At 38.2% G+C, this 27297-nt stretch overlaps 1 protein-coding gene across 4 annotated transcripts in view; it reads left to right on the top strand.

Moving 5' to 3' along the window:
• The window catches only part of virma (vir like m6A methyltransferase associated), a 133538-nt gene that overhangs the window by 13331 nt on the left and 92910 nt on the right, over positions 1-27297 (top strand). For all 4 annotated transcript variants that reach the window (XM_067979251.1, XM_067979253.1, XM_067979252.1 and 1 more), the window contains exons 6-13: positions 3826-3945; positions 5780-6019; positions 7456-8605; positions 12642-13133; positions 17279-17433; positions 19709-19791; positions 24460-24562; positions 25218-25762. In XM_067979251.1, the coding sequence (XP_067835352.1) occupies positions 3826-3945; positions 5780-6019; positions 7456-8605; positions 12642-13133; positions 17279-17433; positions 19709-19791; positions 24460-24562; positions 25218-25762 (2888 nt within the window). The remainder of the gene's footprint in view (positions 1-3825; positions 3946-5779; positions 6020-7455; positions 8606-12641; positions 13134-17278; positions 17434-19708; positions 19792-24459; positions 24563-25217; positions 25763-27297) is intronic.

Raw genomic sequence — 27297 nt, forward strand, 5'->3', positions numbered from 1 at the left:
TTGTTGCTCTTCTTTGAACTGTGTTCAGGGGCTAAATGTCTCCCTTGTGTTCTATTGACCAGAATTGGACACACTGCTCAAGTTATAATCTGATCAGAGTACTACACGGTTTCACCATGATTTCACCTTACTTGCATTCTGTTGTTTTATTTAATTCGCTTATTGTTCCACAATGGCTGGATACGTTGATTGCCTAGACCTCAATTTCACTCTTAACTTTTGACACCATTCGTGGAGTAGTTATGTCATCCTTTTCTCTTCCTGTGTATAGAACATTTACGTTTGCCTGTGTTAAATTTCATTTGCCATTTTCCACCCACTTAAATTTTTTGTTTTTCTTGACCTGTCTCTCAGCATCAACTGCCCCTCCTAATTGTTAACATCTACAGATTTGACCAGCTTGTATTGAGTTTCTGAATTGAAGTTGTTAATGTAAATTAGAAACAGTAGTTAGTCCCAACAATAATGGGCACCCTATTCAGCACCTGTCTGACATAACTGCCCGAACAAGTACTCATGCTTTTTATCCTTCAGCCAATTTTTTTAATCCATTCCAGAAAATACAAAAGAAAAACTGCAAATGCTGGAGATCTGAAATACAGCCAGAAAATACTGGAAATACACCATTCTCAGAGTGACTATGTTGCCCTTCTTTTCTTTCTGTTTATATTTCAGCCTTCAGTTCTGGTGAAGGGTACACCTGTAATGTCATAACTTGTCTTTTTTATAATTGTTGATTGTGCTTGATATTATCATCTCTAATTTGTTAAAAAAGGGAAGGATCATTTGGATTGTGCCTCCTACATAACTTTATCTGCATTGAATTGGGATTACAAAGATTGTGACTACTCACCTGAATAATTTGGTCTCCCAAGTTTAGTTAGTTATGATCAGACTGTTTTGTTTATGGTGGACACTCTTGTGTTCAGTGCTGTTACTTTTGCTGTTGTCCTTAGTAGTTAAATCCTTAGCTCTCAGTATGTATTTTCCCCCCTTTTACCAGATTAATTCTAAATTTCCGTACTTAAGAATGTGGATCTATTTGTCTTGTATCTTTTGTATCAAAGTAACTATTGCCCAGTATTGATATGGTGTCTCAATTTAGTCAGTGCTCATAAGATAAATATATTTCTATATCTTTTTTGAATGCCATTGTTGCACATATGTAGTAGCCATATTTAAGGGGCTAAACTGCCAGATTCTAGTTTTCCATATGGAATGGTTAGTAACTACATCCTATGGATCAGGGCACGGCAGTGGTCTTTAATTGCCTGTTTTGCTATAGCTTAGCTCAGGTGTTCTGGATTGGATTCATATTCTAAGTCCTGTATGGAGATATTTGTGTTCCACTCATATTCCCATTGCATGTTATTTTTGTCTGGCTGTGCAGTACTCTCTACTGTGTGCCTTCATGTGCTAGTAGGGTTGTTATGTATGTTTAGCAGGATGTTTGGCATTTCTTCCAGGATTTTGAATCTCCTGACTTGATTCTTGCTGTGGGATCTGTTCGGGAGAGGCTAAATTCCTGTGGGTTTGGTTTAATTTCTTATGTGTCCAGATTAGAATTGGAGATCACTGCTGTCAGAAAGAAACTTTCTTTGTCTATCTGAGATGGATTTGTTGGAAGATAAGCATTCATTCCTCTTCAACAGACCCTGGCTTCTAACTCTAATTAGATGTGCTTTTAATTCTTTTTAAGGTATGCCTTCCCTCCATTTTCATCTTTGCTGATTGTCTGGTTCCTTGTTGTCAATTCTGGCCTCTTATCGGTTCTGCTGCCTTTGGAAGCCCTTGGTCTTGGTGACAAAAATCAAGAGAGATGTTTTCATTAAAGAAAATCTTCCTTCTGGAGTGGCTAAACTTAACATCTCTCCATAGGGACTAGCTGAGATTGGGAACATCCTGTATAATGAGTTGTGAGGCAGAACCCACAATTCACCGCTCTGGATGGCTTTCTATACCAATATATCACTCTGCCAGGTTGCTGCTGACATGAATAATAACACAAGTGCATGCAAAATCTGTGAAGCCTAATGTAACTTACAGCTGATGTGTTTGACCTTTTTAGTTCTGTTTATGCATTAACATTTTTAACAGGTTGGACGATACAATGGGGATTTAATTTAAAAAATCTTTACCACTGAATTTCGGTTTACTATTATTGAGAAAGTACCAATCAGGCCTTGAGATATAACTTGAAATAATTTTTATAAGGCGTCCACTTACCTCTTTTCTCTTTTTAGATTGCAGTTGTTTAAAATTCTATTCTAGTTGTTGTACTATAAATGATTTTTAATTCAGGACATTTATATAGAAGTAAGTGCGTTGTATTTTAATGCTTATCAAAGTGAGGGAAGCGGGACGCTCTCGCCCAGCGTTGACTTTGCTCATTCATGATTCAGTTGTAGCACAGTCCCCAACAAAGTGCTTTAACCCCAACCTCAAGATTCCCCCCCCCCCCCCCCCCCACACACACTTTCACACCATTGTGACATTTCCATTTGTTACATCAGCTATCCCTGTGGTCTCTTGGAGCAAGACTGCTAATTTAGTGCCAAATTGAATAGCTTTGTATTGTGGTTCTCGCAGACTAGGAACTTGATTAAAACTACCAAAGCTCATTTCACATGGCACATTTATTGAGAGAGAAGTTTCATCGTATCAGTGTGGTCCGGATTCAAATTCCAGAACAGAAATAACGGTGTTGTAACCCACTGCACTAGCCCTCAATAAAGAAGTAAATATTTACTTCTATGCCTCAAAGTGACATATGTGAAAATCTGACCTTCCATTTTAATGGCATACCCTGTTGAAGGCATTATTCACGGAATCCAAGAGTCATTCAGTTTATGGTTGCAGTCTCGAGGCAGATGTGTCTGAGTGACATGGGATGGACATCTCATAGGGCTGTGTTTGCAACCAATATAACATTATAGGGAAGCAGATTTGTATCTTTTAAATTTTTTTTAAGGGATGGGCAATAAAAGCTGGCCTTGCCAGTGACGCCCACATCCCATGAACGAATAAAAAAAATCTTTTATTTTTACGCAATTTTAGTTGAATCTTTCTTAAACCTTGATATGAACTATTACACTATAATAAATATAGGACTAGATTAGGTAGTCATTTATCCTTACCAATAGAGGGACGAGGAAAGTAAGATGTCTATCATTCTTCTGGGTCTGGGCTTAGACATTGCTTCTCTTCGTTGTGATCTGAATACTCTAGGATGATTCTGGCTGAAAAGAGCCAAACTCGGGTACATTATAAGAAGAAAGGTAATGCATTGTGTTCATAATGAGGCATATAGATTGAAGAAAACTTGCCTGTGTGACTTGTTTGCTTAAAGCATTGGCCATGATGTGTGGAGTGGAATTTCACTCAAAGGGAGATGATTATTACTTGTTTAGTGAATAATATCCTATTTGGCATTTTTAAAATTATCTGCCTTTAGTTAAAATTTTCTTGCCGTATTGACTTGCATGTATGCCACCTGCAGCTTAAGCTACCTCTGTGTCACCACTCACGAGAAAGATTATTATTACAGGATGCACACTAAATCTAAACTGATTTATTTAAAAGAAATGTGGACTATATACACAAGTGAATATGGTATATACATATTGCCCAATTACAATGGCACTGGTTTTGTTCACGGCCTCAACTGTTTTCAGGTTTACAATGGTTTAGTAGTGAGCTTTAATAGAAACTAGTTATTTGAGGCCATTCAATGTTTATCATTAGGATTCTGAATTTTTTTTTAAGTGTTTAACTATTTGTTTGCTTTTAGAAAAACACATTTTTAAACTGTATTTATACTTTTAGATTGGGATAAAGAGGATCAATACAATGAAAACCCTCCAAGACCACAGCCAAGGGGACCTCGAACGCCTCCAGGCCCTCCTCCGCCTGATGATGATGAAGAGGAAACACTGCCTCAAACCGGTAAATTAAGATTTTTACCACATATACCTTATATTTCAGTACTTGTCTTAACAATTCGAATCCTTTTCTAGGACATGTTGGTGTAAAATGTTGGTCATTTCCTTGGTGACATTAGATTCCCAATCATGAAGTTGTAATGAACCGAATTTTTGAGTTCAAAGCTTTTAGTAATTAATATGAATAAAGCTTTGAAACTTATCTGCCGTTATGGATGCTGGACTTAGTATCACGGCTGATGGTGGATATCCACTGGTTGATAGAGGGCATAAATTTAGATTATCATAAAATAGAATGTAGGGAGGGGGTTAGGAGAATTTTTCTTTTTACACATAAGATTGGTAGGACATGGGATACCCTACCAGAAATGGTGGATGCAAAATCCAAAATAGATTTTAAAAGGGAAGTGGATAAATATTTGAATTTTGTTAAATAAAAGGCTATGAGGAATGGTTGGGGGAGTGGGACTAAGTGGGATACCTCGTTCAGCGAGCTGGCACAGGGATGATAGGCCAAATGGACTCCATTGCTTTAAAATTCTGAGAGTCTGTAGTTCTATTTGTGGAACCATATCACTGGACGTTACTGTCTTCAGGTACCAAGGAGTAAGGGAATGGGAGAAAATTATGGCTAGGGAGGTTGGAAAGAGATGGTTTCTTAGTATGTCAGTGTACTTAAGCCATACCTGCAGTTATCATGAGGGAGGTACCATGCAACTGTAAGGCTGATCACGTAGGGAGGGTAAATTGTAGGGGAGTTACCAGCGTTAGTTGATGAGGAATAATTGAGGTGTAAAAGTAGTTTGCTTATCTACATAGCCCGAGACAGGAATTTCCAAGCTTTTGTCTTTCTGGGCTGCATAAGTTCACACCACAGAGCCTTGGGGTAGTGAGTGGGAAATATAAATTTAAATCTATGTTCCCATTAATTTGCATTTACCTCATTGCTGTTATTAATAATCTCGATGTTCTGATTTCGGATTTATCCACTAATGAAGCAACAGCACTAAAAATAGTCCTTTGCAAACTTCCAGATCCACATAATTCAAATGGGGCAAACCGGTGAATAAGAAATATAAGCACAAATAGGATTGAGTTGCCTGGGCTTCGAGAGCTGGATTGCCAGGGCTTGGGGCTGCAGTTTGGACACTGCTGTCCTGAGAGATGTTAAACATTGTTACTGCCTTAAGAAGCTTTCAGACTTCTAAAATGAACTTTCATTCCTTTGCTTTTGAAAAAAAAACCTAACTGCTCCCCACCACCTACTCCAGATTTTCAGTGGAGTAGGTTTTGAATGTAAGTAACTAGCTTTTGTTACATTCAATAGTGCATCTCTCTGACTGGCACTTTAGACATGCTCCTGTTTAAAATGGTAATCAGGTAAAAATCCTTTCATTTGTGCGGGGGGGAGTTTCTCATCACTGAACAAGTGAAATAGCAACAGACTAAGATGGCAAAGATGGGAGTCTTCTGCAGTCAGAAGTTGGTGAGGATCTTGGGCTATGCTGAGAATTGCTTCTTTGTTCAGTGGCTCTGTCTCGGACATCTAGTTTGAGTGGCAGATTTGTTAGATGCACAACCCACTAAAATGCATATTTTTAGCTAGCAAAAATGATGTACCTTTAAGTGGGCTTCAGTGGATAATGTTCATGCATACCTGTAGAATAGCTAAAGAAATGGTTACGACAGAGTCTCTTTTGCACCGCAAAAAATAATTTGAAATTAATTCTAGAAAAGTATGCAACAATCATTTTAGTACTGATATAGGCTGTTTTGAAATTAAGACAAAGGTTTTATCTACCATTCTAATAGCTAATTCCAATGGTTTATTATTTCAGTGGGAGTGGATAAAGTGGATGAAAGTGAACGCAGAGAGGATTATTTTGAACCCATTTCTCCAGATCGTTCTTCCATTCACCAGGAGACGCAGTTTTCTGATGGTGAAGAGGAAGAGCCTCCAGAGGAGGATGATGAGGAGGAAGATGTAGATGAGGATGATGAAGAAGATGGACGCACTGTGGAAAGCATTGAAGAAGAGGAAGATGATGTAGAGGAGGAGGCAGGCGAAGAAGTTGACGGTATGTGCAGTCTTGTTTGTAGAAATTACAAAACTATACAAATCAAACTTTGGTCAGTTTGGGAATTATAAAATGTGACCAAATAAATCAACAATATATATAAAGTATATTTTTTCTAAAATTCAATAGAGACGGACAATATAAGTAAATTGTAGAATATAAGTTGTATAATGCAAGCCTTTTTAATGTGCAAAAGAAAAATCTAGGTACAACATTGAGAACTAAAGTAACATCATATACAGGAACTTATTACATCCAAGCAAATTTAAGAAATGAGGGGGGTTGGCAGTTATAATCAATGAAACATATAAGTAGAAGCACAGGGAAATCACGATACAGATTGTAACAGACAGCTTCCATGAATGAATCCATAACCAACCCTTCGTAGTCCACACCCATCTATAGTAAATCACAATGGGTTATGAATATTATGATTTCTGACTGTATAAAATGTGCCATGGGACAGTCTGAAAGATAAGGTTATCTGTGATTTGGCATTTTTTCCTAACAAATGACAATACATTATATGAAAAAGATTTTTTTTTCCTTAATCAGTATACCCTTTTCAGCTTCTAAGAATGATGTGATCACCAACATCCTGTATAGTGTTGACCATTATTTATCTGTCTTTCTCCAACTAGTGGAGTGCCAACTCTTAGCCTATCTGAATCTGACTGGAATAACTAATTGGTGGATTAATTTAACCCAGATAGAATCGTATGGTAAGGTGATATACTGTAAGAGTGTGCTACGTTGCACCTAAAGCAGCTGGGGGAGTGCTTAGCAGAGTTCCTACTTTTGATCACTGGTGCACAATCTGGTGGCAAAGCTTATATTATTGTATTCAGTTCAGTGTTTTGTTATATCGCTACAATTTCTTCCATTTTACGTCTTCAGTAGAGACATTTAGGTTCCTTTTCCAAACAATTATCTTTGGATAAGAACTGCACTTATTTAACGAGATTCTTAACTGTAATATATTGAAGAGGTATGTTTGTAGTTAAACCAAAAACAAAAGGGTGATTAATTTTTTAAAAATTAATTCTTGGGCATTGCTGGTAAATTTATTTCCCATAAGAGTCAACCACCATTGGTGTGGGACAGGAACCACATATAGGCCAGACCAGGTAATGACCACTGGTTTCCTTCCTTAAAGTGAACCAGTTGGATTTTTATCTGACAGCCTCATGGTCACGTTTAATGATACCAGTTTTATATTTACAGATTTGTTTTTTTTAAACTGAATTCAAATTCTCAAACTGCCATGGTGGGATTTAAACTCGTGTTCTCTGGATTATTAATCCAGGCCTCTGGATTACTAATCCAGTAACATAACCACTACAATACCGTGCCCTTCTTATGTTACTGATGTTGAGATCATGGTCATTGAAGTCCAAGTGAGAAGTGGTACAACTGTTTTTGTTTTTATTTTGTAGAAGATGATGGCTATGAACAGATATCCAGCGATGAAGATGGAATTGCAGATCTGGAACGTGAAAATTACAAATTGAGCTTTGACATTGAGTATACTGCTGAAGATCTGGCATCCGTGCCTACCATGGCATATGACCCTTATGACAGAGAGATAGGACCTCTTTTATACTTTAATCCTCCCTATAGGACTAAATATGAGAATGAAATGGCTAGATTAAAGGAACTTGACCTAGAAAAAGTAGGTGCAGGGAATATAGATGCTGCAGTTAAGTTAAAGGAACTGCTTGAACTATACAAAGATGACAGGGGTGCCAAGTGGGTAATGGCTTTGGAAGAGGTACCAAGTTTACTGGTTAAGGGTTTGAGTTATGTTCAGCTATTTGAAAGTGACCAGGACCATCTAAAACAACTAGTAGACTGGACCATGGATGCTTTAAGCCTTCACACGGCTGTAACACAACCTATAGCGCTGAATGTCAGGCAGCTAAAAGCAGGGACAAAACTTGTTTCATCTTTGGCTGAATGTGGCTCTGAAGGAGTTTCAGCCCTTTCAGAGGCAGGTATTATCGATAGACTCTTTGTTCTGTTGTTTGCAGAACATATGTCGTCTTCATTAAAACTAAACACACTCAAAGCTTTGGACAGTGTTGTTAGTGTCACAGAAGGAATGGAAAAATTCTTGAACACTAGGGCAGAGGAACAAGAAAAAAGTGGGTATCAAAGATTAGTGGAGCTTATACTGACTGACCAAACTGTGAGAGTTGTGACTGCTGGCAGTGCCATAGTACAAAAATGCCATTTCTATGAGATTTTATCTGATTTGGAAAGATTGGCTGCCAACCTTGCAGAGAGTACTCCTGTCCCTTCAAACATAAACGAGTCGGACCAGGATGTTAACATTGGACGGGAGAAAGGAAGTAAAGATAACGAAGAAGGAGATCTTGAAACTTCTACGGATTTGGACCATTTGTTAGAAGCTTCTAATATTAGTGAAGTGGAGGTGGAAAAACTTGTAAGCATTCTCAATGAACTTCTGCATTTGTTGGAGGCTGCACCTTATTCAATGATACAGCCACCTGTTAAGTCATTTCCAACAGCAGCTCGCATCACAGGTCCTCCGGAAAGGGATGACCCTGCACCTGCTCTCTTAAGGTAAGTTTTTTCAATGTATATTAAAAAGATACTTTCTGGCTCTTTATACAAATGCTTTATTAGTATGTGTGCTTTATAGTTGCATTGCGTGAAGCCCTTTGAGGCATCTTTAGGTGATGAGGTGCAACGCAAGTGCAAGTATTTTTATAGTTTTTTTGCTAATTATTTAACAATTTTATAGGAAACAATTTGCAATGTTTATTTATAGCAAAGTCAGCAATTGCTTTCTTGCACTGTTTCTAGATCTACAATGTTAGAATAATTCCTATTATCAGTACTGCATTATTTCTGTCTGTTGGGGTTGGCCTTCTGTTCTGAAAGGTTTATTTATGGCAAATTAAATTTATACCAAGTTTCAGTGTTGAAATCTATAAAGTATAGCAAGCTGTTTTCTGCCAAACACCAAACACCAAATACACAGGCTTGATGCTGAACCAGATTGACTGCTGCTCACTGGTTGAAGAGTCTGGTGCACAGAAACGGCCATGATAGTGGCCATCAGGTTGACCTCCAGACTTGAGTAGTGGTGCTCTGGTTATTAAGCTGCTGGCAATACTTGGGTGTATATTGGCTTTATTACAGTTTTGACAATTTAAATAAGAGCATAAGAAAAAAAATGTAAGGTGAGAAAAGCCAATTCAGCCTATGGAAACTTTTCCCTGTAATATTTTAATTCACATACCCTAGAATCCAACTAAATTTTGAATGCCCTAATATCTACGATTCCACTATCATACCTGGGTAATTGTTTTCAATGCTTATCGCCATCTGAGTAAAAAATTGTTTTCTAATATGTGTTAAAAAAAAAATTTAGAGGAGAAATGAGGGCTATGGGGAAAGAGCGGGGGAATGGGACTAACTGGATTGCTCTTACAAAGAGCCGGCAAGGGCTCGATGGGCTGAATGGTGGCCTTCTGTGCTGTAACCGTTCTATGATTTTAAATTTTTCATGCAGTGCGTTATGATGATCTGGAATGCATTGCCTGAAAGGGTGGTGGAAGAAGATTAAATAGTAAATTTCAAAAGGGAATTGGACATGTACTTTAAAAAGGAGATATTTGCGGGGCTTATGGGGAAAGAGCTGCGGAGCGGGACTAATTGGATAGCTCTTTCACAGAGCTGGCACAGACACGATGGGCCGAATGGCCTCCTGCGTTGTATGATTCTTTGATTTAAAATGATGTCTCCTTGTTCTACTGACCTTGAAATAATACTCTGGGTTTGTTTTATTTATAACATATGATACTTTAAAAAAATTTTTAGTTATGCCCCTTAAAAAGTCAGGTGTAAATTTATTTCTCTGATGACACTGGGACAACCCATGTGATCTTTATGGATCCAATTAGCAAATTAAATCGCAATATTATCAATGTCTAGTACGCACTCCAGTCCCTGTTGTGCCCTTTCGGTTGTGCACTGGCAGACACCGCGTGCTCCTTCTCTAGAGCCACCCGGACGCAGAGAAAGCCACGGAAGAGAGGCAGGCAGCCGGAGCAATCGCTCCTATAGGCCACGTCAAACCTGGACCTGTGGATGGTCACCTTTGCCACACCCAGGATGGGCACGAGGTCCTCCGACTTGCCTACCTTCTCCTCACCGGGTGGCCAAAGATCAGGAGCGTGGGACTGAAGTGCAACCAGAAGTTGAGTTGCAGCCGCTTCAAATAACGGAACAGGGGCTGCAACCTCTTGCATTCCATTTACACGTACATGGACTCATCCAGGCTGCAGACGATACAGGCGGCCTGGGAGTCCATGAAGTGATTTAGAAGCCGGTTTGTGGGGACTGCTTTGTGTGCAACACACTCCACCCCAGATCCCCAGAGGTGCAGGGCAACATTTGATACTTTACATACTTTGTTGAGGTCTTTCCTTAACCATCTTTTTTTAAAGCTATGGGTCTTAACTTTCTCTAATCTGCTCATAGTTTATTCCTTTTGCACTGAATCATTCTTGTTGCCCTTTCTGCATCCGCTCCAATGAATGATAGTCTCTTTTGAAGCCTGGTGACCAAAATTGTGCCCATTAATCCAACTGAGATCTGACCAACGCATTTTAAAGCCTCGGAATAAACTCTTTTTTTCTCTCCCTAGTGATTAATTCTACTATTCTCCTTTTATCTTCAATTACTCCACCACTTCAATCTTTTAGATAAATTCTTCCCTAACCATTCTTTTCTGGCGGTACAGGAATATGTTTCGTTGTTATACTTAGCAGCCCTTTGTATGTCTGTCATTGGTGCCCTCTTTTGAACCCCTAGTATCTACTGTGTTTTAGCTTTTTCCTGTATTGCTCACAAAGTTCTCCCCTTCTCTTCACAATGTAGACTTTGTATAAGATTATTTTTCTTCCCAATTCTATTTTAAATTGCATTGTTAATATATTTTTGGACTGCTTTTCAGCTTATACTTGGTTTTCTTGGCCATATTGTTAACTTGTATATAGTTAATATAGTTTCAAAAAAAATTATTTTACCTGTGTTTCAGCAGTATGACCCACTTAATTTCTTTTAGTTCTCTCTGATTGTATAGAAGCATGTTTCTCTGAACTCGTATACTTCTGACCTAATCCTCAACATGTTGATTGCAGGGGATCTTAAATTTTATTATATTATGGCCACTTGTTCCCAAAAGATTCACTGCCACTGCATTGTGGTTGTCATTCTGATCACTTTCAAGAAGCAGATCTAGATTTTTTTTTTTATTCGTTCATGGGATGTGGGCATCGCTGGCAAGTCCAGCATTTATTGCCCATCCCTAATTGCCCTTGAGAAAGTGGTGATGAGCCGCCTTCTTGAACCGCTGCAGTCCGATGCATATTTACCCTAGTGGGATTCCTAATGCAATGTGTTAGGAATCATTTTGTGTCATATTTATTATTTGATTCTGTTACCTTATGTCCATTAGGACATTAATAGCTCATATTGGGTTGGTTGAAGTAACTCCATTATGACTACATTGTCATCTGTATGTACTCTCCTCATCCTCTTGTATAAAATGCTGTTTCCTTTTACCTGACCTGAGGACCTGTAGCTGACTTGTCCTTTTTGATCACCATCCAATTTCTGGTCATCAGTAGTTAGTTTGATTCCCTTCCTTCTCTATGTCTAGTTTAAACGAGCCTTAATTCCATCCACTATTATTGGCTAGTTTTCCTGTTCTTAACTTAGAGGTGCAGCTCATCTCTACTGTACCAACCAGTTTACCCCAAAAAAGGTTATGTTTACTTATAAAACAATCACCATTTAACCTGATTCAACTAACCAGCCACTGATTTTACCCTAATAATTCTACTCGTACCACTTTTGCCAAAGATGGGCACTAATCTAGAAAGGACTACTTAGTCCCCTTATAATTCAGTTTCCTGGCAATATGCCTGAATTCAGTTTAGGGAACTTCTTATTTCTTCCTCATTCTGTATTTTAATCCCTTCCTTTTTGGTCTTTCAACACCAGCTCCTCTCTGTACTAACCCATCCACTCTATCGTCTATATTTGCAACCTTAGCCACGGAAGAGTGACTGCTGGCATATTGCTTTTAAATACCATGAAAAAAAAACTAGCCACACATTTCATCCCACACAATGAGCAATTGTATCACCAGGCAGAGTAAATATGTTAAACAGCTACAAAGTTATTATGTATTTTTGTATCTGTAGTTGAAAAATGTGGCGTAAGTTAACCATGTATTGAATTAAAGCTTATGATGTGGATAAAGTGTTGGTAGAATGTAAGAATAATTCAACTTCAGTGTTTGAAAGCTTGAAACCAAAGCATTTTGACTATACATTCAAACTTGATTGAGGATCCTCCAGCCTAAATTTATCAAATTTCCAAGTACATGCAACAAATGTAATTGATAAAGAATGCAAAATTATGGGTAACAGGCCAATTGATGAACTTATTGTTCAGGTCAATGTGTGCATCCTCTATATAGTTCATTTACAGTTGAGTATGAATAGCTGACTGGAAGATAGATAACCATTTAAAAATTCATAAGTTTGGAATAATTTGTCCACATTTGATTTTGTTGTTGCAGGTATCTTAACAGTTGCCATTTTCTGGAATCACTCACCCTGCTTCTGTCTATTCCTGCAACCAACGCTCATCCTGGTCTGTTACAATCTATTAAAGACTTGATTAAGTTCCTAATTCAGATACAAAATGGTCTTTTATTTCTCAATGCAGAGTATGAAGCGACAAATCTGCTGATCAGAGCCTTATCTCAGACTTCTGATCAAGACCAAGAGGAGGCTATCCATTCTGATAGTGGCAATGATGACACATTAGCTGTCTGGCTCTTGTATTCGTTACAGGCATTGCAGTATGTTTCTGAACTTTTTGACTACTTAAATCGAGGTTTAGCAGTTGAGGAAACGGACCGTGCAGACGTATTAGGAACTCTTCATAGCCTCTACCTGATTACTTTCAATCCGATTGGAAGAAATGCTGTGTCCCACGTACTCCACCTGGACAAAAATCTTTCTAGTCTCATTACTCTTATGGAATACTATTCCAAAGAGCTCTTGGGGTAATGTATCCTATTTTAATGAATCACTATGCCAGCCAATATAGTACAAATTAATGCTGTGAACTGCCCAGTGACTAGGGTGCTTTGCATGTTTGTTGGAAGTATTCTGCATTGTTGTTGACCAGATTACAATTTTTTTGAGTTGTATAAAAAAATTGTGTTTATTATAATATGCACACTGATTAGTTTCTCCAATCTCTGGTCATTTTCTTTTTGTCTGAAATCCAGTGTGTTGTTTCTAGGTCGAGAAAACTGTCCAAACAAATCCAATAGTAAATGAGCACAAACATCACTGTAATGATTTATTTACAGATTTATATCATTAGGCATGAAGAAGTTTACTGAGTAATCTAAGTGGAGGCATTTTTTTACACAATTTGTGTAAAACAATAAGTAATGATTTTGTAGAAAATAGAAATTAACTAATATATTTACACGCAGCAGGCAAAAATGCATGCACATGTTAAAAGTACAGCTGAAACTTTTTAAAAACTATCTTTGGAAAACATTGTAGTTTTAAAAAAAAACTGATATGCCTATGAGGTATAACATACTGTTAAAGTTTGGTAATTGAATCATGTATCCTACCTGGGAAATGGGGTGCATGTTATTTCACACTGCCCCACATGTAAAACAACAGGAGGACAAATGAGGGGAGCTGGGCTTCAAGCTTTTGTGTTCCATTTTACACTTAAAACTTGAAAGTACTGCAGCAGTGCTTCTGCTCATTATATGCTCTGGTCTAAGATTATCAGATATGTTGTGTATTAGGTCTGCTTGGTAATGTGTCTCTTTCCTTGGTACTGTGCCTACCTGCCTCAAGATTATCTCCTTCCTCCAAGAAACCCACTCTCAATCCTCCATTTGCTCCAACTGCTATCCTATCTCAAACCTTTCCTTTTTTTTAGTCCTGGAATACACTCCTATCTGCTGGCACTCCTTGTTTGAGACACTTCCATGTACCCATAGCAATGACTGCGCTAGTTAGAGTCAAAATAACATTTATGTGACTGACCATGGCTTTCTGTCTCTACTTATTCTTATTGACCTCTCTGCAATCATTGACCACAGTATTGTTATTCAGTCTGCCTACTCCACCACCATTTCTGAGTTATTGTTGTCTCCTGGTTTCGCTCATACCTGCTGCAAAGCAGGCATTACATGATTTTCAGGGGCTTCTCCTTTGCCTACAGTGTCATTTTTAGTGTGTCAGAAATTCAATCCTACAATTTAATGCTAGCAAAACTGATACCATCCAGTGTGGCTTTGGCTTTGTCAACATCCTTGACTGTCATCTTAGATTGAGTCAGGAGGTGTGGAACATTGTTGTACTGCTCTCTCTTGCGATCAGCTTTCTGCACCATATCTGCTCCATTGCCAAGATGACTTTTTTCCACTTCCACAGCTTTGCCTATCTCTGGCCCTATCTCTTTTCTCTTGCCCCTTCTCTTTTTCTCCCCCCCCCCCCCCCCTCCCCATATCACCAAAACCATAGTCCATACCTTTATCTCCTCAAGGTTCAACATCTCTAGCACTCACCGAGCTGGCCTCCCCTCCTGAACTCTTCACAAGTTGCAGTTCATGGAAAACAGTGCAGCCTGCATCTTCACACCATGCAAAGTCCTGCATGACCATTTCCCCCACCCCCATCATTTCCAAGATCTATTGGTTCCCGTTGCCCCAGTGAGTTGATTTCAATTTTTTCATCCTCATTTTCAAATCCCATCATGGTTTTGTTCCACACTACCACTCTGATCTCCAGCCTTATCTCCCCATTCTCTACTCCTCTAACACTGGACTGCTCCTTGTCTCCCAATCCATCATTGGTAGCTACTTTGTTAGCCACTACATTCCAGTCCTTTCAAACTCCCAACTTGCCCCTCCCTTCCCAACTTCAAAAACAGCCTTTTCAACTATACTTTTGGCTGCTCACCCATTTTTCCCTCCTGCTCGACAAACACTGTTATTTTTTCTCATCCTTTAATGTAAAGCACTCTGAGATGTCTTCCTGCACATGAAGAGCACTGTAGAGATGCATGTTATAAATGAAAGCCAGAGATAGGCAAAGCTGTGGAAGTGGAAAAAAGTCATCTTGGCAATGGAGCAGATATGGTGCAGAAAGCTGATCGCAAGAGAGAGTAGTACAACAATGTTCCACACCTCCTGTAAAACATTTTTGACAGTCAGCATTTACAACATCTATATTTCTGGTGCCAGTTTTCTATCGGTAGCAAAGTTCTGATCATAAACCTGTTTTGTCTTTAGTATAGTTCTTAAATCCATTTATTTCATGCAATGTTTTTGGGGCTAGCCTGGCTTCCATATTTAGACCCTGTTCCAATGGTTTTCTGTACTTTAATACTGTAAATTACAGTGTTTCTACTGATCATGAACCAGTGAGGAGGAGTAGCATAATGACGGGAACACTATATCTGTGTATTAAAGCTAGGGTCAGATGTAAATTTCATGAAATGAGCCATGATTTTTCAATTTTTTTTCGAGTCTGGGGTGAGTTGTAAGTTGTGGGCAGAGAACGGTGGGGGAGTGGTGGTGGTGGACTTGGGAGGGTGTGGAAGGGCTGGTGGCATGGGCGGACATGTGGCGGATGGAATTTGGTGCGTAGGGGTGCGGGTGGTGCATTTCGATGGGCGGAACAAGGAGAGGCGGTGTGAACAAGGGTACGGTAGCATAGTGGTTATGTTACTGGGCTAGTAATCCAGAGGCCTGGACTAAAATCCAGAGTCATGAGTTCAAATCCCGCCACAGCAGCTGGCGAATTTAAATTCAATTAATTAAATAAAAATCTGGAATTAAAAATACTAGTATCAGTAATGATGGCCATGAAACTACCGGATTGTCGTAAAAACCCATCTGGTTCACTAATGTCCTTTAGGGAAGGAAGCCTGCTGCCCTTACCCGGTCTGGCCTATATGTGACTCCAGACCCACAGCAATGTGGTTGATTCTTAATTGCCCTCTGAAATGGCCTAGCAAGCCACTCAGTTGTAAAATCTCACTCAAGAAGGTGGCTCACCACCACCTTCTCAAGGGCAATTAGGGATGGGCAATAAATGCCGGCCTTGCCAGCAACGCCCACATCCCGTGAACGAATAAAAAAAAAGAAACTGGAGGATACAGTTCTTGGGGGGTGGGGGGGTGTACAGGAACAGAGAGATCTGTGGGTATATGTGCACAAATCGTTGACGGTGACAGGGCAGGTTGAGAAAGCAGTTAAAAAAGCATACTGGATCCTGGGCTTTATAAAGGGGCATAGAGTACAAAAGTAAGTAAGTCATGATGCACCTTTATAAAACACTAGTTCGGCCACAACTGGAGTATTGTGTCCAGTTCTGGGCAACGCGCTTTAGAGAGGGTGCAGAAGAGATTTACTAGAATGATTACAGGGATGAGGGACTTTAGTCATGTGGATAGACTGGAGAAGCTGGGGTTGTTCTCGTTGCGAGGAGATTTGATAGAGGTATTCAAAATCATGAAGGGTCTAGACAGAATAGATAGAGAGAAACTGTTCCCATTGGCGGAAGGGTCAAGAACCACAGGACATAGATTTAAGGTGATTGACAAATGGACCAAAGGTGACATGAGGAAATACTCCTTTACTCGGTGAGTGGTTTGGATCTGGAATGCACTGTCTGAGGGGGTTGTGGAAGCAGTTTCAGTCATGGCCTTCAAAAGGGAACTGAATAAGTACTTGAAAGGAAAAAATTTGCAGGGCTACGGGGATATGGCGGGGGAGTGGGACTAGCTGGATTGCTCTTGCATAGAGCAGGCATGGACTCGATGGGCCGAATGGCCTCCTTCTGTGCTGTAATTTTTCTATGATCATTAGCTTTTAACTTTTTTGAAAGTTTTTTTTTGTGTAGCTGTTACCAGGGATAGCTGTTTGGATTGTAACTAGTCGTCGTTCCCCCCCCCCCCCTTTGTTTTGGGTGGCAGGTTAGAATAATCAAATATTAGCCAAGTGGAGACTTCTGCGGTTCTCTTGGATTTCCAAATCTTTGAAAATTGTAATGTTCCTTGATGATATGGATGTAAAATTTGTTAGTATTAATCAGGGTGATTGCAAATTATACATGTTTCATTTTGTATATAATAAGATGGTACATTTTGATTTTTTTTAAATTCCAGGGACACAAAATCCAGGAAATCAGTTGCATGCAATTATGCTTGCATGCTTATTTTGCTAACTGTACAATCTGCTCATGATGGGCAAATGCTGGAACAGCATTCTCCTGGATTACTGAGACTCTGCAAGGCTGATGACACCAATCCCAAACTACAAGGTAAAGAAATTTGAATTTTTATTACTTTGGTATAATCTTTTCTTAAACGCTGTGTGTCTACCACAGAGTGGTCAGATGTGGGTTTGTGCTCATGACTTAATGTACAAGTATTGGCAGATCTCGGCCACATGGTCAGGAAAGTGATAAATGGATGTCAGGTGAATGGAGAAAAATCAAATTACTCCAAAATGCACATATTCATAGGGGCCTTGGAGCAGGTTCTATGGTTTACCTTTTAATAGGTGGGACCAAAAAGGAAGGAATTCGGAAAACAAAATGAGACATTTTCAGGAATCCGTTATTTATGTACACTGCCAGGAGTGTATAAATGGATGGGATGAAATTCCTTCCTAAACGGTGTAGGCAATGTTTTAGAAATATAGACTAGTCAGTGTGCCACCATTTAGGAAAAAACGCTGGTTACTAGTTATGTTTGAAATCCAGAGATATTTCAAAGTCCTCTTTTTTAAAAAAAAAAGTGATTTAGAAATTGTTGCATGTTTAAGCAGCTAAATATTCATGCCCTGAATGGATACATTTGGTCACAGTAAGCAAAGATGTTAACAAAATTCAAACTTCTTTCCTAAATTTTTGTGTCTGTCTAATGCCTTGTAAAATGAGTTTGCTGATTAGTTCATTGATTGCAGAATTCCTGAACCAATCTGTTATTGGTGTCTGTATTGTAGTTACTACCCTCTTCCCCAATGATCCAAAGCCCTGTCTGCTGCTCCCAAGCCTCACTATCCAATTTCCATTACTCCGAGACCCCTTAGACACCACTCTCGGTGCTCCCAGAACCCTTTCTCAGTACTTCCACACTCAGGAAAACTCTTCTTCAGTGCTCCCACACATCTCCACTGACAACCCAGTGCTCTCACGTTCCAACACCCCCACCACTACTGCCAAACTCCAGCACGCTTCTCGTGCTATTCCCAGTAATTCTAGACCCTGGAACCCATCCCTTGTGCTCCTAGATCGCTCACCACTGTTACCATCCATTTAGGATCCCCCTCCCAGTATTCCCACATTTAGCAAACTCTTTCCATAATGCTGTCAAATTGAAGAGGGTGGAACATACTCACCATAAGTCGACAATATAAAATTTAGCATCACTTAAGGTGGCCAGTCTTAAATGGGTTGTTGGGTGGTGGACAATCTCCAGGAAGAACAGTAGGAGTACAAAACAAAAGAAATTGAAGATGCAAGTCAATAAATCAATAAAAGAAAAAGGTAGGTAACCAGAAAAGTGGCTAGAAAAAGGCCATGTCAAACAGGGTGAAACAGTGCTCTCAAAACCACCCCACTGAATGAAATTCCCAGTTTCAGTCCCTGATCTATGTTGAGTTAGCTGATATTAGCTGAGGCAGTACTTGGGTGATGAAATTAGCCTGGTGTCCCTGGTCAGAATTTACACTGACAATTAGTAACCTTTGCTGAAAGTGCATGTGTAGAATTTAGCCAGGCTACACCTCAGAGTCAAATATATCTCATCCAGACTCGTAACATAAAGAATGATTACTTGGCTGAAATATAATGGGCTGTCAGTATTGGGGAAGTCATAGCCCACAGTAAGCCATCATATTCAGAAAAGCAGGAGTAAGTATTCAAATTTCAATGTTACTGGTATGGATTTGCTTTAAAAAAGAATTTGGGCGAGATCCCATTACCTCACCAAGAGACTTTCACTTTAACATGAGTTTCATTTTTGGTGAGTGCAAATAATTAGTACTAAACAAGTTTTTAAATTTTTGTTTTTAAACTCATTGGGAATAAATTGTTAACATATAACTTTAGATAAATTTGTTGAAGCCTTTATACCAAATTTTCAACGCAGTGTTCTACCTATTAGTCTCTTTAGTACTAAATTTGTGGTATTTTGCTAGCAATCAGTATCTATTTTTGTATGCAGATTTTTGTTTTGTAATTCTAGGACATAAAACCACATGAGATTTTTGTAAAATGTAATTTTTTTCAGGACATTTCACCTTATAGAAGACTTTTTAAAGATTAACACATTGGCATGTTTTAGAATATGATATTTGACAAGTTATATTTGACTGAATCATTGGTTTGTATCTCTCTAAAACAGTTATATACTCTGCAACTAAGCATAAGAATTTAATTTGAAATATTTTTAATGTTTTGAGAAATATTAAATCCAAATGACAGCATTGAAAGTGAGCTTCTTTTGTAGAAATTCCAGATTATGTACTTGATAGCTGAGAGTGATGAATTTTGGTGCCCATTAATTCCATTTCTTTTTCTTGATTTTTAGAATTGGGTAAATGGCTGGAGCCACTGAAGAATCTAAAGTTTGAAATTAATTGTATTCCTAGTCTTCTCGAATATATTAAACAGGTGAGTGAAATGTTAGGTGTCTGCTGATGTCCTGTATTCTTCTAAAAATAGGGTAAAATATGAATAGCCAGTGTTTTGGGGAGGTTATGGTCTGAATGTTGGCTTTGATTCAGGTTTATCCCTTGGACTGCTGGCAGGTTCAGGGAAACTTGCCTCTTTCTTTAGGTCAACCAGCTTAGTTTACAACTTGCACGCTGTGATACTGAAAGCCACTAATACAACAGTAATGCTACTGAAACATCAGGAACCGCTTTGTTACTGTAATAGTAACTTAAGCTTCTGAATAAAAGCTAAAATACAATTGTATATTAAAAAAAAGCTCTCCATGACTCTTGAGTTCATCTAGTGGGTGGCTGAGCTATACAGACCAGTAAGATACAGGATTGATCCCTAATTCGGGACAGCAGTTACACAGGCATAGAAGTTATAATATGGAAACCAGCCATTCAGCCCAACAAGTCCGTGTCGGTGTTTACCCTTCATGCAAGCAAACAGTCTTAATCACATTTATCCACCCTGTTCCCATTTCCCTTTATCCCCTTTTTCTCCATCCACCTATCCAATCTAATCTTGAATGTTGACATAGTTTCTGCCTTGACCACTAACCTTGGAAGTGAATTTCACATTCGCAACACTCTAAGTAAAGAAGTTTCTCTTGCTCTCTGAACTAAATCACTTGCATTTAATCAATGTCCCATCATTCTAAACTCCTCAACTACCGGAAACAGTCTGCTTTTATCTACCTTGTCCCGTTCTTTCATAATTTTAAACATTTCTATCATGTTGCCCCCTAATCTGCGTTGTTCCAACAAAAAAAGCCCCAATTTTTCACTTTTGATGTTGACCTTTTTTCTCCTGCCAGATTCTATTTTTCATTTACCTTTGTACTTCTGCCTTTATGTTTCATTGTTCATTTTGGAGATGGGATCAAGTTAATTGAAAAAGAATTTTTCATTGGTATTAAAGTTGTTTTTCTAGTTAAAAGCACAGTTTCTGAAGATTGACATGGTTACATCATAGATAAAACCAAATCAATCTTTGATATGTTCAAATGCAGCCCAACGGTACCTAGATAAGTAAACTCTTCTGTAGAATCTAAAAGATTAAATTTGCTTAAAGCTGTCAATATTCCATCAGATTGTAAAGTAACTGTAACTTAAAGTGCTATTTTAGCTACCATAAATTTGTGGTCAACAAAACAATAAACATGGGAGTAGGAGTCACTGAAAAATAAATATGCCATGACTGATAGTTTTAGAGGAGTCTTGTTATTAGACTGGCATGTTTAACTCAAATATGTGAAGGGTGATGCCAGTGAGTGCCGCTTGCCAGAATTAACAGAAATAAGCGTAAATTTGTATATTGTATGAGTGGTGTGATGGGTTGTGCTTTGCAATGATATAGTAGGTTATTTGCTACTTTATGTATGGCCTCATAAAATAGCGTTTAACCTTAATGGAAATGTGCACTATTGATCCTGTTGCTGGCACAGATCTGAATATAGGTATGAACAAAGCAATTCTTCTACAGCATAAATGTTTAGTTATGTTTACAAGTAAACATTTAGACCTCCCATAGTCATGATGTTTTCAAGATTATGAATGGAATTGACAAAATTGATTCAGGCAAATTGTTCATTGCATTGAAGGATTTCCAATACTAAGGGATTGAAAGCTAACAGTTAGAAGTAAGAAGGAAAGTCAAATGGAACTTTTCAACCAAAGAGTAATGTTACCAAAGAATGCCGTGGAAGTGGACGCTATCAGTGAGTTCAAGAAACAATTAGTTGCGTTTCTGGTTCAGGCCCTTTCCTAAAATGCCTTCTGTTCATATTTCAGTTCATCTGTTATAGACTTACATGACAACCATCAGCATTTGAACCAACATGTTAGCTTGTTAGAGTTTCAGAAGCAAAGTCAGCATTTTTCACGAATTGTAGATTCAGTATCTAGCAGTCAGATGGGAAGGTGGGACTGCAGTTTGTTGGAACTAATCTAATTGATTGGAGGATAGGGCAGGGCTAGAAGCTGAAAATGAATCAATCACAGTTATTTTCTCGCATTACTAGTTTAATATGAACTTCAAATAGAAAAAGTTTTATGGTCAGCTGATGGTTTTTGAGAGTAACAGTTACAGATGTGTTTATCTCCATAGGGTTATATATAACAAAACAACTTTTAAAATGCAGTGTTTAATTTTTTTTTCCAAGGATTGTCTTAAATGATCTTCAAGGCTGGTTGTAGCCACTTTTTTGAGATAACGAGGATGTTCCCTGACATGAATACATGAACTACATTATTTGGGCATTCTGTCACTGCACTGCTAGAGTTTGGAAATAAAATAGGGAGTGTGTTTGGAGTGATACTGAGTTTAATTTAGGATTTTACTACAGTGTACTACTGTGATGATGCAGCCTATTGACCTGTTTGTGGATGAATTTATGTTTGTAACTTTGAAAACTGTTCTCATGGTAGAGGTCCATTTGTCATTTTGCAACAAAAAGGGAGAAAGAATGCACCATCAGTATTAGTGGTCAACATCCATGGGGAAATGTGAGCACTGACATACCATCAGTAGTAGATTACAAGTTGCAGACTGATGGTAATCGGTCAGGTCCACCTGTGAGCACAAATTCAGCCCCCGTGGCTGTTCCTGGAAATTATATTTCTAGGAACTTAATTTTGTTCAATGATTGCAGTATACGTTGATCTTTATTTCCAGTACAAGAAAATAAACCTTTTCGACAGGGTAGAGAGAGCAATGTAGGTTAGAAATTACTGTTAATGATATTAGCAGATGAATGCTTAATGCATTCGTATGATATTCCTCTGTCCAATATTTTAACATAGACGTTAACCTGTTTAAATCGAGTAAACAGATGAATACCTTATGAACGTGTTAACAGTAAATTCTAGTCTCTTGTGTTTTAAGGTTTTAAAAAGAGATGTTTGAAGTGCATAATAGCCCAGCATTTTAAGAGGTAAAGACAGATTAATGTTTGGGTGTGATCCTTCATCAGAACTTGGTTCCAAGGTGTTATTGTGATACTGTCTCAACCTTTACCCTTCTAAAGCTACTTAAAATTTCTGATTTAAAATTGTTACATCAGCATACCCTCAATCCAGATAATTTCTCACCTGCCTCCCAACTGCCATGGAACCCAGGACAGGGACAGCTGTTGTTTTGTGAATGTACAATGCATTGTTGGTTGGGATTATTGTAGGTATGTGTTGTAAAGAGTTTCAATGCATAAACTAACATGCTGCATTTGGGATTAGATTTCTAATGAAAGGAATTTGACTCTAAATTAGTATTGAAACTCCTATAATTAGTTTTATTTTAATTCTTAAAATATCTAACCTTTTGAGGATAGCTAATTTTGGGTTTGAAAGGTAGAATTACAGTAGGCTCTAAAATGCAGGAAAATGCAACATCGTTTAAAAAGTATATTTTTTTAGTACGCCCCAAGATCTAGCTAGAAAATAAACCTCATGACTTCAGCACGCGTATCCCCCTTCCATAATTTCTAAAATAATCAGTGTTGCAAGCTGTTTTCCGTGTGTGCTTTAGATTTTTCCCCTGCAGTAAAATTGGCAAATGTTGAATATACCCGCAGGTTAAGCTATGACAGGCTTGTGTCCTTTTGCACCTTCAATCCTTGTCTTCCCATGTCATGGGGCTTGTATTCAGGGCTGTTCTTGAGCTGTCAGCTTTTGAGTGTCTTCCTGCTTTTGGCTGAAGGGAGCAACTTGAGAGGAAAATACATAGTCAATTACGTTAAAGAAAAATTTAGAATTATCAGTCTGATAAAAGCGATATACAGCCCATGGTCACACTTCTGCATTGGGACACAATTTTCTCATCAATAGATTATGGGCTTTCAGTTGGTTGAAAACAAAGCCAGTCTTCAGCTAGTTAAAAAACTTTTTTAAAAAACAAACTTGCTATAAAATGGATGTATGAGCAGAAAGTCAGAAAAATAAAACTGAGTGAAAGCTTGTTAGACTAGCTTTTTTTTGTTAGAGCAAAAGCAAGTTAAAGTAAAAATATATAATGAATAGAAGGAAAAGGGAACAACAGGGTGAGCACTAGATAGTGTTTCAATTTTTAATTTCAATATAAAAATTTTGTTTTAGGTGTCTGGTAGTGTAGGGTTAATTTTGCAGTAGTAACTATTTTGAGTTTAAGCAGCTTTATTACCATATCACTTTTTTCAGCATCATTGTAAATGAGCAAAAGAACAAACAAAACCAGCAGGCTCAGGGAGATGAGTATCTCCCTGAAAATACTGCCAATCTAATGGTTAGAAAACAATACCAAAGATTTAATTTTTTGTAAACTATTTTCCTTGAGTAAAGAAAGTAAATATTGGTCTTTTTGCTTGGCCTAATAGTTGAAGTTCAAAACTATTTTAAATGAAGTAGCATTATTGAATGTTATTGCTTTTTAAACTCCAAATGTTCTTACAAATATGTTTTGCTATAAATTCACAAGTTTACAAGATGATTTATTTCCAGAATACAGATATCATAGTGCATGTATGAGTGATTTTTGAAATTGTTTTCATAAGAGTAAGACTTGCAAAAGATTGTTTCAATAACTTGCCAGTTCAGACTCAAATTATTTAGCAGAGTATTTCATGAGTGTGGTTTTATTTTGTGTTTTTAGAACCTGGATAATTTGACCATTCAGATGACTCAGGAAGGTGCTGGACTAACCACTGCACTGCGTGTCCTTTGCCACATTGCATGCCCACCTCCCCCCCTTGAAGGTATGATACATAAACTTGATAGAATGTAAATGATGTATTAATACTTAGTACTTTATCTATACCAGCAGGCAATCTTCGTTGTCCGTGGAAAACCTTTTTAGATTTATGTCTTATTTTAAAATGTTTCATAGAGCAAATATGATAATTAAAAGCAAAGTAGACAATGCATTTACTAGTATGCCTTGGAAGTGGTGATAATTCCTTGGTTCTAAAGATCATGTTTTGCTAACTGGAACTAATTCATTTCCTCTGTTTTGTTCCTGGAGCTAGTGAAAAATTAATTCCACAGTTCTAATGTCACTATAAACACACACTCATGACATTTCCCCAATTATCAAACCTCACCGTTAACTTTAGAGAAGCAACCTTCTCAAAACTTTCAGATCTGAAACTGCCAAGCTAGAAGATGTTTTGTGGTGGGGCTTTACCCACACCAGCAATAAAAGTATGTTGTTAATACAGCTCACTTTGGTAAACCACCTTTCTTCAAAAAATGTGGGATTTTAACCTATCATTTCTAAAATGGATTTGGATAACACTCTTCAGAGGTAATAGGCAGTCGACAAGATCATTTCTTTTTTTACTTATTTTAAAACAAAAGGTATGTGTTAGATTTTTAGTTTCCTCGGAAATAACTTGGTATTTCTTTCAATAGGTCAGCAGAAAGATCTTAAGTGGAACCTTGCAATTATTCAATTGTTTTCTGCGGAAGGAATGGACATATTTATTCGAATTCTACAAAAACTAAACAGTGTCCTCATACTGCCCTGGAGACTGCATGCAAATATGGGAACTACATTGCAGAGGATTATGATCCTTTCCATCACAAGATGCACCCTTTCCCTTTTAAAGGCTATGCTGACAGAACTTCTGAGGGGAGGGTCTTTTGAATTTAAGGATGTCCGAGTTCCTACAGTACTGGTTACCCTCCACATGGTCCTTTGCTCCATACCTCTGTCCGGGCGACTGGATGATGAAGAGCAAAAGATTCAAAATGACATCGTTGATATTCTACTTACTTTTACCCAAGGTGTCAATGAGCAGGTCACTTATTCTGAGGAGTCTTTGGCAAACAACACATGGTCATTAATGTTAAAGGAAGTCCTTTCCTTTATACTGAAAACACCAGAAGGATTTTTCTCTGGAATGTTGCTGCTTTCAGAACTCTTGCCTTTTCCACTGCCCATGCAAACCACACAGGTGAGATTTAATCTTTAAACTTGCCCTCAGATATCTTATGGTTATTAAATGCCTGCCAGTGGTACACAGATCATTACATCTGTGTATTACTGAGAAATGATCTGTATGGACAAAAAGTATCATTTTACTCAGAAACCTTGTTCACTTAAAAATCCTCTAAGACAAATCTTAAATGAAGTTAATATCTGAAACATTGAGACATATTGATTAGTACACCCTACATTGACCTGAAATCTAATAACTAAAATAAATTAAATCTTTATACTTTCCAAATAAGTACTAGGTCACTCCAATGATATCCATTGCTCTGTCATTGACCTTGATGACCCTCAATGGGTGAGTTTCAGTAAGGATTGGTTGTCTTGCAAATGGTTTATGTCCAGCGAAAAAGTGAAGGAGACTGAGCCATTCTGAGCAAATTGAAGTGGAGTCGAAGGGAATCATAGGTGATGGCCACGCAGAAGCTGAAGGACAGACTGTTGCTGTCTTTAGCTAAAGGAGGATCACAGTGGTAAGGGAGAGAATAACAAGTTCAAGTCATTAAAATCTTTTGTGATCCTTCTAGTAACTTTATAGAATTCAATATTGAGACCTTGTCTGCAATTCTAAAGTGCACTATATTACTTATTAGATTGATAGAAGAAGAAATATGTATTTGCCTTTGAATCTTAGCTTAGTGGACCAGATGGTGGACGTTCTCTTAAAGGAACTTTGAGGTGAGTAAATGAATGATGTGGCAAGGCACCTAGAGGATGCGCATGTATATGTTTCAGCAAATGTTTAGCAGGACCAAAAAACAAAATCTGAGATTGTAAATGAACTGTGAGCAAAACCAAAGGCTCAGTAACTTTATCCAATGAATAGCTGACCCATATAGATTCGATCCCTGGTCAGTGCTGGTTAGCAGTTCTCAGGTGAGATGGTGGTAGGCCTAATGAAGTTAACCTCAACACACTGTTTGAGAGGGGAATATTGGTCATGGTTTCTGCTTCTTATTAACTAGAGGTGTTTTCTAGAAGTTAATGTATGTAGTTGCCAGGTGAGGACAGGAGCAGGCTTGAATGTGACTCCACTATAGTTGAATAGCACGAAACACTTACTGTTAAGGCTCATGCATGAAAAATGGCCATTTAGACAAGGCATTGAAGGGTGGTCTGCACTAGTGGAATTGCACCCAGCAAGGACTTAATTCTGGTGGGGGTGGGGGGGGTTTGAAATGGACAAGAAAGGAGAATTTTTTTTAAAATTCCTTGATTCTAAATGCTGTGAAGTGGCTAGATATCGTATCTAGTCTGCTAATATTGTTCATGGGGCTCCTCTGATGTAATTGTGATTATGTCAAAGGAATATTCCAGGTTAAATCCATATTTTCACAGCAGCCTTGTTCTTGAGTACTCATCCAACAAACATGCGACTTATCACTAAATTAAATTTTTAAAGCTGACCATGATGTGGCTGGATACATCATTTTACTGATGGTGCTTGGTGTAGAAACATAATGGCCTGTTTCTGAACTTTAGTTCACAGCAACCCTG

This window comes from Heptranchias perlo, chromosome 3 (genome assembly GCF_035084215.1).
Source record: "Heptranchias perlo isolate sHepPer1 chromosome 3, sHepPer1.hap1, whole genome shotgun sequence".
NCBI classification, from domain to species: domain Eukaryota; kingdom Metazoa; phylum Chordata; class Chondrichthyes; order Hexanchiformes; family Hexanchidae; genus Heptranchias; species Heptranchias perlo.